Below are 16,383 nucleotides of genomic sequence, written 5' to 3'. Positions count from 1 at the left end.
CTTATCGCTAAACCCGCCGATGTTGTGGTTCCCCCCGCCTGACAAAAGGACCTTGAACTGCGCGACGGGTCATCAGAGTGGAGTACACCGCGCGTCGACCAACAACAGACAGTCAATCCGTTCGCAGTGAACATGCTCGCAATCCACAGGTAGACTGCTTTTAACAACATGTTCGCAACGTTGTCCCAATCTCCGCTCGAAAATGCAGCAGTCTTACGTGAAAAGGAAACTAACACCTCAGCATTTGTGTAGCCTCAAAATTGATGAGCAAGGGAGCAACTTTGGTCCGTGACACTTACGGGTAACTTATTCTGGACAAGCGGGAAAACATCGTTGCGTTATTCGACAGATCGTGGATGACGCACGCACATTTGTCGCACATCGCCGTCAGTACAGTCACCGAACTGATAAGCGGCCTCGCGGCAGACGAGCACACGGCGACAACTTCCTACAGGACTAGAAGAAACGACACGCTCGTACAATCAGTCCTATTACATTCCCGGTACATATTAACCGACTAAACGTATGTGTGCCATGATTTTTTTCCTTAAAACTGCGAAATTAAGTTTTAACAGCATTATTCTCGAAGCACAGATTTTGACCACTTTCTTTTGCATGTTCGGTAAAAATGGACCTAGGACAGCTCGAGCTGTAATTGTTTTTGCACAATGTAGCTAAATGTGCACAAAAAACATTGCTGGGAGCCTATTTTTAATGGGCAGCTACATTTTTTTTTATTTTATTATAAAAATTTCTGTATTCGGTTACATGCAATAAACTTTACTGTGCTGTAATTCGAGAAGTACTCGTTCAATTTTCGATCAACTTGCACCATTGCACTCCTTAGGCTTTCTAGCATTCATTTATATGTCAATGGCTGTGTAGTTACAAGCGCATACATTTTTACAGTTAAAAATGTTACAATTCTTTGTTTTCTTTATGTTCTCAAAATGGCGATTTTGTACACCCTGCATGAAAATTACTGCAATATATTTGAAACTATTACAGATAGCAGAATATTTTATTTTGCAGCATGAAACTATGTTTGGAGCACACAACATAGGAAGCAGATTTTGATTTCTCTTGATGCAAATTTTTCAAACTAGTCTTTTGTATGCCCACACAATGGCCACATTCAGGGCTGTGAAGTTTAGTGTACTGTAAAGTGAGAAATATAGACGCATTCAAAAAAGTGCTTCTTATGTTGCATGTCTTATGCTTTCTACTGTCAATCCCTATGTTATTTATAAATTTTTGACAGGTGGTTATTTTTCAATTCTGGCAAGAATATAAATTGTTATCTTGATTATTTATTTAACTAATGAAGCTACAGAAAAAATAACTACATTTTTAGAAACCAGAGAACAAACTAAGTAAGCATGCCAACTTCTGTCACACTTGGCTCAAAAATAAATGAGAGAGCCCTAAGAACCTTGGTCCCCCCTTAAAAATGAACCAGACCGTTACACACGATAAAAAAGCATTTATTCTCAGAACAAGTGAAACTCCGCAAAATTCCACCATCTGAAAACATCATTTTAATTATATTCGAAATGAATGCACTAGAGCAACAGATGTGACCATGTAATTTTCATCAGCCACTATATTTCTGCTTCGACCCCGGAGTCGTTCTTTCTGTAGTCTCCATCAAGTGTCATAGTTCGAGAGGAAGTTGCTGCGATTTCATGATGACAAGTCACCTTGAAGGTCAGGTTTGCCACTTGCATAAAACTTGCGACAGATGAGATGACCTCACCTGCTAACGTTTTGTATCGCAGCTTTGTGCCTTTCTGAAGGCTCTTCAAGGCAAATTACCCACTTGTTGCGATGCCAAACATCTTCTACGATACAGTGGAACCATGATTATACAACTTTCAGGGGACCAAGTAAAACTGTCATATAACCCAGGCGTCATGTAATCGAAAAAGAAACCCGCCCGCATTTTCCTACGGGGGGAACTCCAGTAAATGCGTTACAAAGTGGAGGGGGGTACCGCGTGAACATTGCGCAATTGGGTATAGTTTGTGAATGTTTAACCGTTATTACACCTTTATTGTTCTTATTCATTGAATGAAGGAGAGTGGTATGACGCTGATGTTGGGTTTGCCCCACTACTGATTGAAGGTAATGTTGCTTCCATCACATCTACTCGAGTCAAGGAAAGCATCAAGTCAAGCGAAAGCCAAGTAAAGACTCCCTTGCTTGAGTGAATTCCAAATGCACGATCCAGTGCCTACACATACAGGGTGGCCAGCGAACGGTTTTGCAGGGCAAGCGGTTGATTTTTTACTAGCACACACTGCCTGCGTTGGCCTTGTGAGAGGAGAGAGGGGGAGGGAAGGGACAGTTTTGCGGGTGTCTTCCTGGGCCGGCACAAAATGTGTGCATGCGGCACGACACGCGAGCTTGCGCAGTGGGGGTGTGGACGGCGCAGTTGCCAAAGCGCGACATTGTGTAATCAAGAAATTATCCGTATTTAAAACTAAGCTTTAGGCAGCGACAGTCAGCCTTGCCCAAAAAACTGGAACAGACTGCCTGAATAGGCCCACGGCATGACCATGTGCCAATGCAAGGAAGGTATATTAAATTATTCTTGCCAGGTGGCAGCTAATGCCAGCATTGCTTAGTTCAAGGAGGTAAAAAGGAGTCCTTATTCTCAACCTTGCAAAAAACAAAAAATAGAATTGGACGCGTTTATTTATATGATAAACAGTCCGAAAATCGCCTGCCCAAATTGCCTGCCCATAAGAATAGTGAGACACAATGTAATCACTATCACGCAATGGTGACAGACCACAAGCTTGTCTAGAATGCCCTCGTGCGCGACTTGTGCTATGTGCGTTGTAATTTGTTGCCCTGTGAGGTACTACTAGTGGTTTCTCCCTTTTATGAACTTTGACGTCGAGCGAAAGTAATTTTGCATCATGAAGACAGCTATGTCACACTCTTATGCGTGTACAAGCCTGAGACTGTGAGTGTGAAAAAGACAACATATCAGTTGTATGTTGAGTAGGCAAAGTTCCTACGAACCCAAAACGTGAAAATATCAGCTTTTTGGCTGGCTGAAGCTACTCTGAGTCGCTGGACCTCAACCAGGTAACGACCCCAGATACGTACGCATGTGATCAGGGCTCATGTAGCATGAACTTCCAGAAGAATAAATTTTCCACCCTAAGAAGACATCCTGTCTCACTCGCTACTTTTCCAATCATGAACCTAGGGGAATACAAGTTCATATTTTGCACTCGTGAATATCAGAGTCAATGTTTGATTCAATTGAAGGTGTTTTTTTTTTTTTCCTTTCGGATGAAATCTGAGGGTTGTAAGATTTGAAGTTCCCATGAAACTGGGCTTTTGAATACTTTAATTCTATGGGGAATATTGTCGGGACTAAACCGATTCGTCGTAAAGTGCCGGTCGTCGCAAAACCGGGGGACGTATAATCGACATTCGACTGTATCGTGATCTTGGTTGGATAAAGATAACTTGATTCCGATCGCACTAAGTTGCGATATACCGTACGATGAAGCCACGCAAGCTGGAACCAGAACTTTCCGCCTGAAATTTTTTTTAAAGAAAATGTACTGTGTACTGGGTGAAATTGCACACACAAGCCTGACAGACAAAATACCACTCCCTAGTGTGCCCAGTGCAGGTGTCGTGATGGCACAGGGAGCGATGCCTGCCATCGTCAAGCGCTGTGCTATGAGGCCATGCCAGTCAATGGACAATCTTCAACGAGTCTCCTCTTTTTCCCCTGATTATGAATGAGATCCCCCCCCCCCCAAAAAAAACAGAGCAGAAATGAGTCTTCCATGTAGGAGCACAATATTAAAAAATTTAGGCAAGATGCGCCACTGATTCCACCTGCACAACTTCTACGGCACTCGCTACAATGGATGGCAGCACTACCTTTATAGCTGTGGACATGGCCTAGCTCGAGAGTGCACAAAGATGGCAGACTATAGCCAATTTAGAAACCATGGCACGACCAAGCGATATGACTTGGATTATATTTAATTTCCGATAGATAGACTTTGTCACGGCTGTGATATTTCATGAACACCGTTTTGTCAACACAGCTTGTTTTCATTGTCATTCTTGAGCGAAAGGGGCGCTTGAAATGAGCTAGAGATTGTTACACAGCATTTCCAAGGATTACAAGGAGTTCAGGGCATTCAACAAGTTTCAAGGGCCCTGGAACTGATATTGTCAATATCAATGATATTGAAGAATTTCAAGGGGCTGTGCGAACCCTGAGCAGAGCAAGCAAAAGTAAATCGACTACAGAAAGGAGGCTTAGAAAAAATGTAGAGTGGGTGTCACTGAGATGGCTTTACCAAAAAGAAAAAAAATAATAAACAGTGAAACCTCATCACGGTTCATTAAACAGTGTGTTATATGACTATCGATGCATATGAAGTGTTTAGTTCTTAAACAAAACTTATTGTAAATAGAAAAGGCTTCTTTGTCCCTCTCAAGGGTAGAACAGTGTACATAGGTTTGGGAGTAGTCCTAGGAGCAGGCAAATGTGCCTTTTGTAGCAAGCTTTGAGGAGCCACAATGGCCTTTTTGAGCAGTCAGAGAGAACATTCAGAGCATATGTCGCCCCATTTCACAGCAAATAATAAGCAACATTTGTCGAATGCTTCATTTTTTTTTTTTTTTAACACTAAGGTGAATTGTGCAATACAGTAGAACCTCGTTACAACGGACTCGGGTACAACGAACATTCGGATACTACGTACCAATTCGCGGCGTTATGCTGATCTCCCTATCTTTTCCATTGATTGAGCTCGGGTACAACGGACATTAGGATATAATTGACTAAATTGTGACGCCAGCAAGGTGGTCAGGCCTTCATTACAGCGGACTTTTCTATCACGGACATCCGAGATTCAATTGTTTCCGATTTCAGGCATCGCTAGGCATAGTTGCGGCACGGGAAAATCACGCCGGCGGTGTCAACACAAGCGGCGGCCATTTCAGGGAGGCCGCGCTTGGCTTGGATTGATCTGGCTGCCGGGGCTGACTTCGACTTCTGTTACATTTAGAGAGCCATAATTTGCAATGATTGCAATGTTGTCAAAATAACATAAAGATAAAAGATAAAAAAATCTTAGTTAGACTCGTAACGGACAATAGTGACCGCTTGCATAAAACTGTGGTCAAAGTGAAAAATAAATAGAAAGCATGCGCTTGGCAGCGGCCCCTTTCGGTATAAAAGGTTTAGTGGCGCTTATGCTCGGCCCGGTGCAGGCGCTGCTGGCGCCCTGGCGCCATGTACTTCGCTTTGTTCAATTGGGACAGTTGGGGCTGTTAGGCCTCATGGTTTGTCATTGTGTATCCTGTTGGCCTCTGTGCATTGCGGACGTGATCGTGGTGTGATGGAACCGATGGAGCCGAACGCATCAGCCAACGCCGTGCGTCACAAAGCGACGAAGCGCAAGCAGATTTCCCTTAAAGACAAGCTTGATATCATCGAGCAAGTTGAGAAGGGAAAGAAGAGCAGGTGGACGTCGCCGTAGCCTACGGCTTGTTGAAGCAGACGGTTAGCACTATCATCAACGCCAAAGAGGCAGTCTTGGCGAAGAAAGTCTCAGGTGACTTGCAACCCAAGAGGTTCCGGCTCCGCAAAGCTTCATACCCTGACGTTGAAGAGGCCCTGCTGATGTGGCTTCGTGACGCCCGTTCGCGAAATATACCCGTTAACGGACTGCTGCTATGAAAACGCGCGGAGCAACTTGCCGTTGTTCTTAACCAAGAACAGTTCCAGTGCAGCGAAGGCTGGCTGAGCAGATTTAAATCTAGGCATGCCATCGCGTTTAAGTGCCTTTCTGGAGAGTCTGCCAGCGTCGACGACACTGTTGTAGCCGACTGGATAGCAGATGTTCTACCTGCACACCTTGAAGGCTACGCACCGCGGGATGTTTTCAATGCCGATGAAAGCGGCATTTTTTATAAGTTAAAACCAGGCAAGACTTTTTGTTTTGGCGATGACACATGCCACCGCGGCAAGAAATCTAAGGAGCGCATTAGCGTTCTTTTTTCCTGCAATATGGACGGGAGCGAGAAAGAAAAACTCCTGGTGATAGGGAAGTCGAGAAGACCACGGTGCATGCGCAATATGCACGTTCCCGAGGACTGGCACTCCAACATATGTGCTTGGATGACAAAAGATATTTTTAACAAATGGCTACTCGATTTTGACAGCAAGATGGTGAAGCAGAAAAGGAATGTGATACTATTCCTGGACAATTGCTCAAGCCATATGCAGCTTCCTGGGCTTCATGCAACGAAGGTGGCGTACTTTCCACCGAACACAACGTCAAAAGCTCAGCCGATTGACCAAGGTATTGTGCACTCAGTGAAGTCACGGTACCGCTTGCGCCTTGCTGAGCGTTTGCTTTTTGACATGCAGCAGAAGCAGGACTCAGTGATCGACCTGAAATTTGCCGTGCAGGTGCTGTCAACTGTATGGGCGCAGATTCAGCCAGGAATCGTAAAGAATTGCTTTAGGAAAGCAGGTTTCCGAGTTGACAGCGACTGCACAGACTGCTTGCCACAGGAAGACCAACCAGATCCTGGTGTGTGGTCAGCTGTGGAGGAGGCCTTTGGGAGCCAGCAGTTTTCGGATTACGTCACTGCAGATGATGACCTGGTCAGCTCAGAGCAGCTGACAGATGAAGAGATTGTAGCCCAAATTCGCCAAGTGCCTAATGCTGAGCAAGAAGAAGAACAAAATGAAGAAGGCAACTCAGGGATTGTCACAGAGGAGGTCACAACTTCTCAGGCATTGGACTACATTCAAGGGCTCAAAAACTATTTTGAACAACAGGCCACGACTTCAGAAGAAATGAACACACTTGTCATGATGGAGACACGTATAGTGTCTAAAGCTGTCCGCCACACAGTACAGGCAAAGCTGACCAGCTTCTTTCAAAACATTTGATAAATCCATTATTTGACTATGTTTGTGACTTTCAATTCTCTCCTGTTATAACAGACTCATTACGTGTTTACGTAAATGTCTGTTGTAACAGTACATGGATTGTACAGACTCCTTTTCCAACAGACCAAACCCTCTTCGCTATGAAGGTCTGTTGTAACGAGGTTATACTGTAACTTTATTATTGCTACAGCAATATCAACACACTCAACGGATTTCAGCAGTCGCTGCTACACCCCATGTCAAGCCAAAACTGATAACATGCCATCACCCATCGTGTACACTACCCACAGAGAAATGCCCTCGTGCAGGGACGATGAACGCAGCTGAAACAAAGATATTACTAGCTGGCCCATCTTTAATGCTCAAAGGGCACATGAAAACACCCCGCTTGGGAGGATTGCTGTCCAAGCAGAGAGGAAACAACCTGCCAGTCTTGAACAAACACGAAAAGACGAAAGGGAAGGGGTGAACTTTGCTTCTAAAGGCACTGGCGTGCGTCCTAGTTCAGCAGCCATCAGTGGGCAGCTCAAACACACTTCGAAGTAGATTGTGCGAAAAGTGTTGCTCTTTCTGAAGTGGCTGTACTCTCGGTAACCAGCATTTAGTTGAGTTACGTGAGATATATTCTAAGGGAGCTAGGTGCCAGTATCAGTTCATATGACACAATTTGTTGCTATTGCACTCTTTTCTTACCACTTGCTGTGCAACTGTGACTTGTTCACCTACGTATACAGCTGCCCATTTCTTTAACAAGACGGCTCAAGCACCAATCTGCGAGTTGATCAGCCCCGTATAACGGAGCACAGCGGCAAAATGAGAAGTCCTGTGCCCCTGTCTGTTTGGCTGTTTCAGGAAACTGACCCAGGAAAAAAATACTATTTTCGAGGCCGCCGCGGCGTCCAAAACAGGCGCGAATCCCGAAATCAAACCAAACTTTGCGCGCGCGCCATTCCCGGACCATGCGGTCGTCCCGCGCCATCTTGGTGTTGTTTTGACCGTGAATTCTCTCTCTATCGTTCGCCGCCTTGCAAAATGGCGTCGGCAGCACAGTTGAGATGCTACTGGCGTTTTCCCGCGATGCGATGCGGAGCGCTGATTGGCTAGAGCAGCGCATTCATATCTCGCGGGAGAAAGCGTGCCCGCCATTGGCTGCTGTGCAGCAGCGGGGGCGGTCGCTCCTCTAGATGGCGCGTCCAGCGCGCTCGCTTCGTTGTTGCTCTCTGCTCCGTCCGCCTCGACAGACGTCTGCTTACGAGCCGCTCTTCGCCTTGTGTTATCTTTTTGACCATTTTCTCTCGTTTTTTTTTTTTCTTTTTGCACTAGTTCTGTGCCTTTCGTCTTTGTTGTTGCGGGCGATGCCAGCAACGAAGCCGAAGTCAGTGCGGAAGTCTGGTGCGCGGAGGCGCGCTATGCGGCTTGTACGATCATCGAAATTCCGCTATTCTGCTACGGGTGCCGACTGCGTAGACGCTTGCAGCGACGGAACTGTGTTGTCGGCTGTCGCCAGTCGAGAATCCGACACATCGAGTGTGGCTGGAGCCGCAAATGCACCGAGTGTTTCCGAGATCGCCGGGCTCGACACGTGCTCCGAATCGATGCCATCCAGTGTGACACCGAGTGCTTCTGATATCGCCGGACCCAGCACTTCGTCTGAATCGGTGCCATCGAGCGTGACACCGAGTGCTTCTGATATCGCCGGAACCAGCACTTCGTCTGAATCGGTGCCGCCATCGAGCGTGAGTGGACCGTCGCTTCATCTGCGGACGCGTTTCCTAACGAAGGAAGAAATCGATGCGAATGCGAAACGTCGTGACGCCGTTCGCGCTGAACTCGAGTCTACGCCGGCGACGCAGAAGAAATTTCAACTCATGCAGCCGGCTCTTGCACCTGCAGTGACAAGTGAGGGCGAACATTTTTCGCTCGTTCAAATGAACATCTTTAACGTCGTGCTCAGCCGCACAGTGTGCAAAGAATGTTTGAAAGGTGCTATGACTGTCCGAGAGAGCACCAAGCTTGGACTTGCAACAAAACTTGAAGTCGTGTGCGCCTCTTGTGGCACCGTCAATAAATTATGGACATCACCCCGCAAAAAGGACACGCAGGCCTTCGATGTAAATGTCCGCACCATAATGGCTATAAAGCAAATAGGCAAGGGGCAAACAGCTCTTAATGACTTTTGGGCTGCCATGAACGTCTCTTACAGAGGTCTTCACCACAAGACGTTTCAAAAGCACTTGAAAGAGACGTTCAGGAAGCCAGAGGCCACCGCTTTGGAGAAGTTTTATGCTGATTCTGCCACAGCAGTGATCAAAACATATAAAGAAATGGACCCCAGCTTCTGCAAGGACATCACCGAAGTGTACGATGGCACATGGCATAAGCGGGGTCACACATCACACATCGGAGTGGGATCGGTAATTGACTTCTTTACAGGTCTCATCTTGGATGCTGTAGTTCTTTCAAACCACTGCCTTGGATGCCAAACAGGGCCCAAACCTGGAGATGCAGCATACGAAAGCTGGCAGATGCACCACATTTGCCAGAAAAACACAGACGCAAAATCGGGAAGCATGGAAGTGGAGGCAGGCTTGACTCTCTTTGGGCGGTCTTTATCCAAGCATGGCCTGCGGTACACCACTCTTGTGTCCGACGGAGACAGCCGTACCTTCGCTGCCCTCACAGAAGAGAATGTGTACGGGCTAGTGCCAATTGTAAAAGAAGAATGTCTGAACCATGTTCAGAAAAGGATTGGAAGTGCTCTTCGAAACATTGTGCAGAAAAGTGATAAGCCACTGAGTGGGAAGGGGAAGCTGACTAGAGCCCTCATTGAAAAGCTGACAGGATATTATGGTTGGGCCCTGAGAAACAATTCAACTGACCTAACAGCCATGCAGCGTGCAGTGATGGCAACATATCACCACTTCACATCGACTGACCAGGACCCTCACCATGAACTTTGCCCAGAGGGGGCTCAATCGTGGTGCCGCCATAGAGCTGCAGAGGCAAAGCGTTAGCCACAGCCAAAACATAAACACAGCCTACCGGACTATGTCGCTGCAGCTATGCCGCCCATCTACGAAAGACTGTCACAAAAGTCGCTTCTTCAGCGCTGCCTGGGAGCGAAGACGCAAAATGCATCAGAATCATTCCACTCCATTCTGTGGTCTCTGATGCCGAAGGAACAACACTCATCCTTGATCGCGGTAGCAACAGCACTGCATGAAGCAGTGCTGCGCTACAATGCCGGCTTCTGCAAAGCAACCCAAGTGATATCGGACTCCATTGGACTTCAACCAGGTCATCTGGCCATCCAGCGAGCTCGTGAAAAAGACGCTTTACGCCTAAAAAAGAATTGTAAAAGACACCAAGAGAAGATGGAGGCCAGGCAAAAGAAGAAAAGAGTGCGCCAGGACACTTCTAGCTACTGTGCTGGAGCTTTTTGAAGAAAACACGTGTTTTGCACTTTCTCGGCCTGTTTTCTCAGAACGGACTTTTTTGCTAGTTGTGGTGCTGAGGAAAGCAAGAACTCGAAAACCGTTCATCAGATTTGTGTGCCGTTTTTTTTATTCTGTTCCTGAATGACCTTGCAAGGGCGTAACAAGCTCCTTTTTTGAAAATTGGTGCTGTTAATTTATAATAAACAATTAATTTTTGATGAATCTGGTCATTACTGGTTACATCAAATTCAAAGTTGCGTGAAAATTTTTGAGGGGGGGGGGGGGGGGGGAATTAAAAAAAACGGCTTTGTAGCGCCCTGGGATAGCTATCAAAGAATGACCACAATGAATGTCAGCTTTCTACTATGTCCTGGGATTTTTCACGACTCTTCCTCAGGCACCCATATGAAGCACCCAGTTAAACCTCAATACCTCTAGAACTAAGAAACACAGCTTCGTGAAACTTAGCAGTTGTGCTAGTTTTATTCTGGTTGAACAACCCCGGAAAGTTTCATCCAGATATCTTAAAAAATAAAAAAGTTCGGTCTCCAGGGTAGCCTCCCCCCTTAAGCTTGTCGGTGATGCTTTATGTCGCTACATTTATCACATCGAAGGACACTGGCAACAAGTGGGTACCCGTCATCCCACGTTCTCTGCAACGTGAAGTTCTGGAAGCCTTTCATGATGATCCAACCGCTGCTCATCTAGGCTACCACAAGACTTACGACAAAATTCGAAGTCGTTGTTTTTGGCTTGGCCTCTCTTCAGCCGTCGCTAAGTACGTCGCCTCCTGTGTCCATTGCCAACGGTGAAAACGACCGACAACTGCTCCGGCTGGCTTAATGCAACCTCTTCCTTGTCCCACCTCACCTTTTGAAGTCGTTGGAATCGACTTGTATGGCCCTCTCCCTATATCATCCAATGGGAATCGCTGGATTGTCACGGCAGTCGACCACCTTACCCGCTCGCAGAAACAGCTTCTATACCATCTGGGACTGCCACTGAGATCGCCGATTTCTTTCTTCGCCACATCTTTTTGCGTCATGGAGCTCCACGCATTCTCCTCAGTGATCCTGGCAAAGTCTTCCTATCTTCCATTGTCGAGCAAGTTTTGCGTGCCTCGAACACTGTTCACAAGACCACTTCTAGCTACCACCCGCAGACCAACGGATTGACTGAACGGTTTCATCGGACCCAATCGGGCATGATCGCCATGTACATTCACCCCAACCACACGAACTGCGATGCAATTCTACCCTTCGTGACATTCGCCTATAATACGGGGGCTCAACGCACTACCGGCTTTTCTCCATTTTTTCTCGTCCATGGTCGCTCGCCGAGTTTCACTTTGGATGTCTCTTTCCTTTTGGCCCCTGCTCCCTCGACGGCTCCTTTCTCTGAAGAATTCCTATCTCGTCTCGCACACTGCAGTCACCAGGCCCGTGTTAACACCGGCCTCTCTCAAGACACTCGAAAATCTCGCTACGACTCGTCTCGCCGTGTTGCGAGTTTTTCCCCTGGTGACGAAGTTCTTCTATGAACTCACTACGCGTCCCCGGCCTATGCGACAAATTCATCAGTCGCTTCATTGGGCCATACACGGTGGCCGAACAGACATCTCCTGTAAATTACCGCGTTTTTCCTCTTAGCGCCAGTCCTGATCATCGTTGCCGAGGAACAGAGATAGTGCACGTATCTCGTTTAAAGCATTATGCGCGATGCATTTCATAATACTGTCAAGCGACCAGGCAGCCGCTTTCACCGCGCGGGGGAATTAGTGTGAGCGAGACAAGCGAATGACTCTTTATTCTCTTTGTAATCATCATCACCTGCACATCTTCATCTAAAAATATCACCAGCGTGATTTAGCTCGAGCCTGGCCGAATTATACCGGTTCCTCACAATATTACTAAGTATTAGGAAATTGGAATGTGACGATTGTTCAGCTGTGCAGGGACTAACTTTCAGTTAGAAACAGGCCGTATTTCAGCTGGTTCAAGCTGCAATAAAGCCTTCAGCTGACAATATGCAGCTCGAATTAGGCTTATTGCCTGCTTTGTTGCTTGGAGGTGTGCTTCATGTCGGCGAGTTACAAGTCGGCTGACAGCCTGCAACACTGCGCTGGAACCACCAGCTACTGGTTCCATCAGCTACTGGTTCTATCAGCTGCTGATTTCAACACCTGCTGGAACCACCAGCTACTGGTTCCATCAGCTGCTGGTTCTATCAGCTGCTGGTTTCAACACCCGCTGCCACCACCAGCTACTGGTTTCATCACCTGCTGGTTCCATTACCTTCTGGGAATGTGCTAATAGACCAGCACTGCTGGCAGCAATAGCCAATCAGCAGGAAAGTTTCACCTGGGTCCTGATGGTATGTGAAGCTCTGCAGGTGGTAACTGTCCAGAAGCTTCCACCAACCTTTACAGCAGAAATATTTGCATCCCCGTACGAGATGCTTGCTGCGATTTCTAACCAAAATACAGCTGCTTGCATTAGTTCTGAAAAAGCTTGACAAGTTTTTTGAGCACGAAATTTGATGACATCAGAGCAAAAGCTCATTTATTTAAATTCAAAACGTGCTTCAGTGTTCCTCAAAAGCGAGCAGCCATTCTGATGACTTGCAGTGCAAAACATTTCAGCCGGTCATCGCTAGGAACATGGTTGACCAGAACGAATGTTATACGAAAGATGTCCTCTCACCATGAGGTGGTCCCTGGCTGCGACGCTGGCCAGGACTGGCTGCCTCGGGATCCTCGGCGGGCTTGGCCTGCTCGGGGGGGCTCTCCAGGCGCCCCCTCTTGCCACTGCTGTTCTCCCCACCGCTCGAGCCGCTGAGGCCCACCGCTGGGGCTGCGCTGTGGGAAATGAATGTGCACGTTTTTCTTTTTCTGCTTAACTCCGCTCGAGCAAGTGAAACTGCAATGGCAGAATTTTGCTCTTTATAAACAGGCTCTCTCTCTTGCACTGGGTTTACTTAGCGATAAAAGATAACAAGTTTAAGGTCCGACCCAGGTAAATGACCAGCTTTAGAAAAGTACAGACGTAACATTTTCTGGAAGGAGCAAGTTTAGCACAATTATGCTAGCATGGCTACCATGGTAGATAAGTTCCTACCACACAGACTAAAACAGCATCGACATAAAATGCCGAATGTTTTTCGATTTGAAAGCAAGGATTGCATCAGCTGCCCACTGCTGATGCAGAGTGCAAATGACTTCATTGCGATGGCAGTCCTCTCGTGAGAATCGATCTACTTAAATGGGAGGGTACCCGGGATACCTAACTTCTACGAGCTAAGCTCCCTAAGGCGTGGATCTGTCCATTCCTTGTATGTACCTTACCGCCTATAGTTTCACCTTAGCAAACTGCCCACTACTTCGTACTTGCAAAGATCCCACAACACCCCATCACCAATCGACCACTTCATCAACCATGAAGCCGTTATAATGAAGGCGGAACAAAAGCGACATATAGCTACCACTTACAAATATTAAAATTATTTGTATAAACATATACAGTGTGTCACGTCTTTTATGATGTAGTGGGCGATATTGGCGGATGGTTCATGGTTTAGCGAAGAAACCCTCCAGTACTTCACCCCACTCATCATTCACTCCTTGGATATGCGGTGATTTTTTTATTTGCTAAGATATCTTTATAAAGCTTTTGGGGTATGTTCATACATTAACACTAAAGAAAGTGCACCTTTTCATAAAATTCTGTTCATTGGTTGTAGAGTTACTGAAGTCTAGCCCAATGGTTCACAAGTGTGCCTGATAAAAAGCCGGCACAAATCCCTTAATGTAACAGCTTGCAAACTGGGCTAGATTCACAATGATAGGGCTACTTTCACAAAACTGGGCAAGTTTTGTGCTTTTTTACAATAAAACGTGACTGCAGATGCACTGCCATGGTCATATATAAGAACACAGCAATGTGCAACTTTAATATTGCTAACATCACACTGTGGTCCCAAACTCTAGACTCTAAAACACGGACACAAGCAGAGAAATCAGTAAAGTCTATGTTGCACAAAAAATTAGGACGACTGTGGCTCGCCGTATACCTGAGCTCTGATTGCAAAAAAAAAAAGACTCTGTGAAAAGCTTTTTATCAGTGTTCCTCAGCAATCAAGCTAACACTGAAGAGACTCCTTGCAGCAGGAATTCTGTCGAGGAGAGCATGCCACTCATCATTGCTGATGACTAATGCGCATGTCTCAAACCCAACAACACCTCGCCCCCACTATACAGTAAAAAAGCTTTTATGTAGACAGGGCCACACACAACCTCGTGCCCACGAGTTGCCATTGATGGATTCATTAAGAGCGTGCTGTGGTGCTTTCCTAATTTGTATCTGCCAGCCCTATGATCACCTTTCCATTCAATCAGTGGGAATCCCAAAATGTGCTCACGGTGAGAAATACTGTCTTGGCACTGACTGGGCAGGTGGAGTTGCCTGTAGGGTGAACAGGTTCACGACACTACCCTGAATAGCAAACCATCTGGAAGAGCCTGGCCTTCCAGATGAGGCGCACGAGCCAGGCGAGGCATTCCTGTGCATGCATGATGGGCTGCAGAGGGCCAATTGCGTGACAGGACCGTCAAAACAACCTTTCTAAATAAAAACACTGCGAACTATGAGAGCACTAAGTTCACTGTTTCTTATACTGCGCAAACCAACACATACCGTACCATTTCCAATTATTAACAATACGGAATGGCGATAAAGTGGTCAAAAAGTCAGCACAGGCTATTAGTTGCTATAAGTGGCTGGCCAGTGAAGAAAGGGCTCATTTCTTTCTGGAACTACATTCCTTCCATGCCAATAGCAGAAATGCCATAATGCAAGCCATCACACAGGATGAACATGCCTCTCAAGAACTCACGGTCAGGACAAGCTGGCAGGCAGCCTTACGATCCTTCCTCCAGAACGAACTCCCACCAAATGTATTCGTTTAGATCACTACTTATGGATACCATAATCTCGCTACATTAGTAGGGCAACTTCCAGACCCACGTTGAGGCTTCAGTACCTTTATGCTCACATACTTCCCAGGGTTGGCCTGTAACTTATCGGCCCACAGTGGACCACGCCGAATGACATCAGGAATGTAGGGCCAACCTGGAATCCCTCCAAATAGCCTGACAGGAGCTTCGTTAACTGCCTGAAGCTCTCTCTGAAAACCAATCGCACTCTTTAGGGAAGCACAAACACACTCCCTGCCGAATTACTTTACATTGCACAAAATACAACAAACTCCAAATAGACCTCATCGCCAAGCGTACGGTTCCATACCAACTGGCACTGTCCCAGAGCCAATGATCCACAACGTCAATCACTCCAGTCTAACATACATGGGAGGCCTCGGTTAAGAATCTGGGCTCCAAATAGACCTCATCGCCAAGCGTACGGTTCCATACCAACTCTAACTGGCACTGCCCCAGAGCCAATATTCCACAACGTCAATCACTCCAGTCTAACATACATGGGAGGCCTCGGTTGAGAATCTGGGCGAAAAAATCCTCTTTGACCATATACTAACCATCTAAGGGGAGGTCAGTAAAGCCTCACTCTAGACGTGTGGCGGGTTGGGCTGATTGGTATGACATGACGATAGTTATAGCGCGAGAACAGAACGACGGCAAATAGTCTACTTCTTGTCCCTTTGTCATTTTCCCGTTGCCACGCTATAACTATCCTCACTCTAGAACTCAAACCCAAACAAGGCTTTCAAAATATGTTTTTTCTCTCTCTCCACAAAAATCTGAAAATAATGAAGCCAGATATGGTATAGGGCACATTAATTGTACAGTCTAAATGTTGTTTCGCAATTGGGATATGAGTGTGCGGAAAGTAAAGTAGAGAACATCAGTGACCATGCAACCATTGGCCTCGACTAACACTACCAGGCTTGCATGAACATAAATGCCATATAAAGTGGACAATTACAATCATGGCCAGCGCTTGTATTTTACCACACCGACTAAAC

At 46.5% G+C, this 16,383-nt stretch overlaps 1 protein-coding gene across 1 annotated transcript in view; it reads right to left on the bottom strand.

Moving 5' to 3' along the window:
* The window catches only part of LOC142786345 (uncharacterized), a 97,493-nt gene extending 82,535 nt beyond the window's left edge, over window positions 1-14,958 (bottom strand). The window contains exons 1-2 of the mRNA XM_075883974.1: window positions 14,879-14,958; window positions 13,092-13,246 (exon numbers count right to left, since the gene is read on the bottom strand). Of these exons, the coding sequence (XP_075740089.1) occupies window positions 13,092-13,246; window positions 14,879-14,958 (235 nt within the window). The remainder of the gene's footprint in view (window positions 1-13,091; window positions 13,247-14,878) is intronic.
* Window positions 14,959-16,383: the final 1,425 nt, after the last annotated feature.

The sequence above is a fragment of the Rhipicephalus microplus genome, unplaced genomic scaffold (genome assembly GCF_043290135.1).
Source record: "Rhipicephalus microplus isolate Deutch F79 unplaced genomic scaffold, USDA_Rmic scaffold_22, whole genome shotgun sequence".
NCBI classification, from domain to species: Eukaryota; Metazoa; Arthropoda; class Arachnida; order Ixodida; family Ixodidae; genus Rhipicephalus; species Rhipicephalus microplus.
This window is presented reverse-complemented; position numbering and strand designations above follow the sequence as displayed.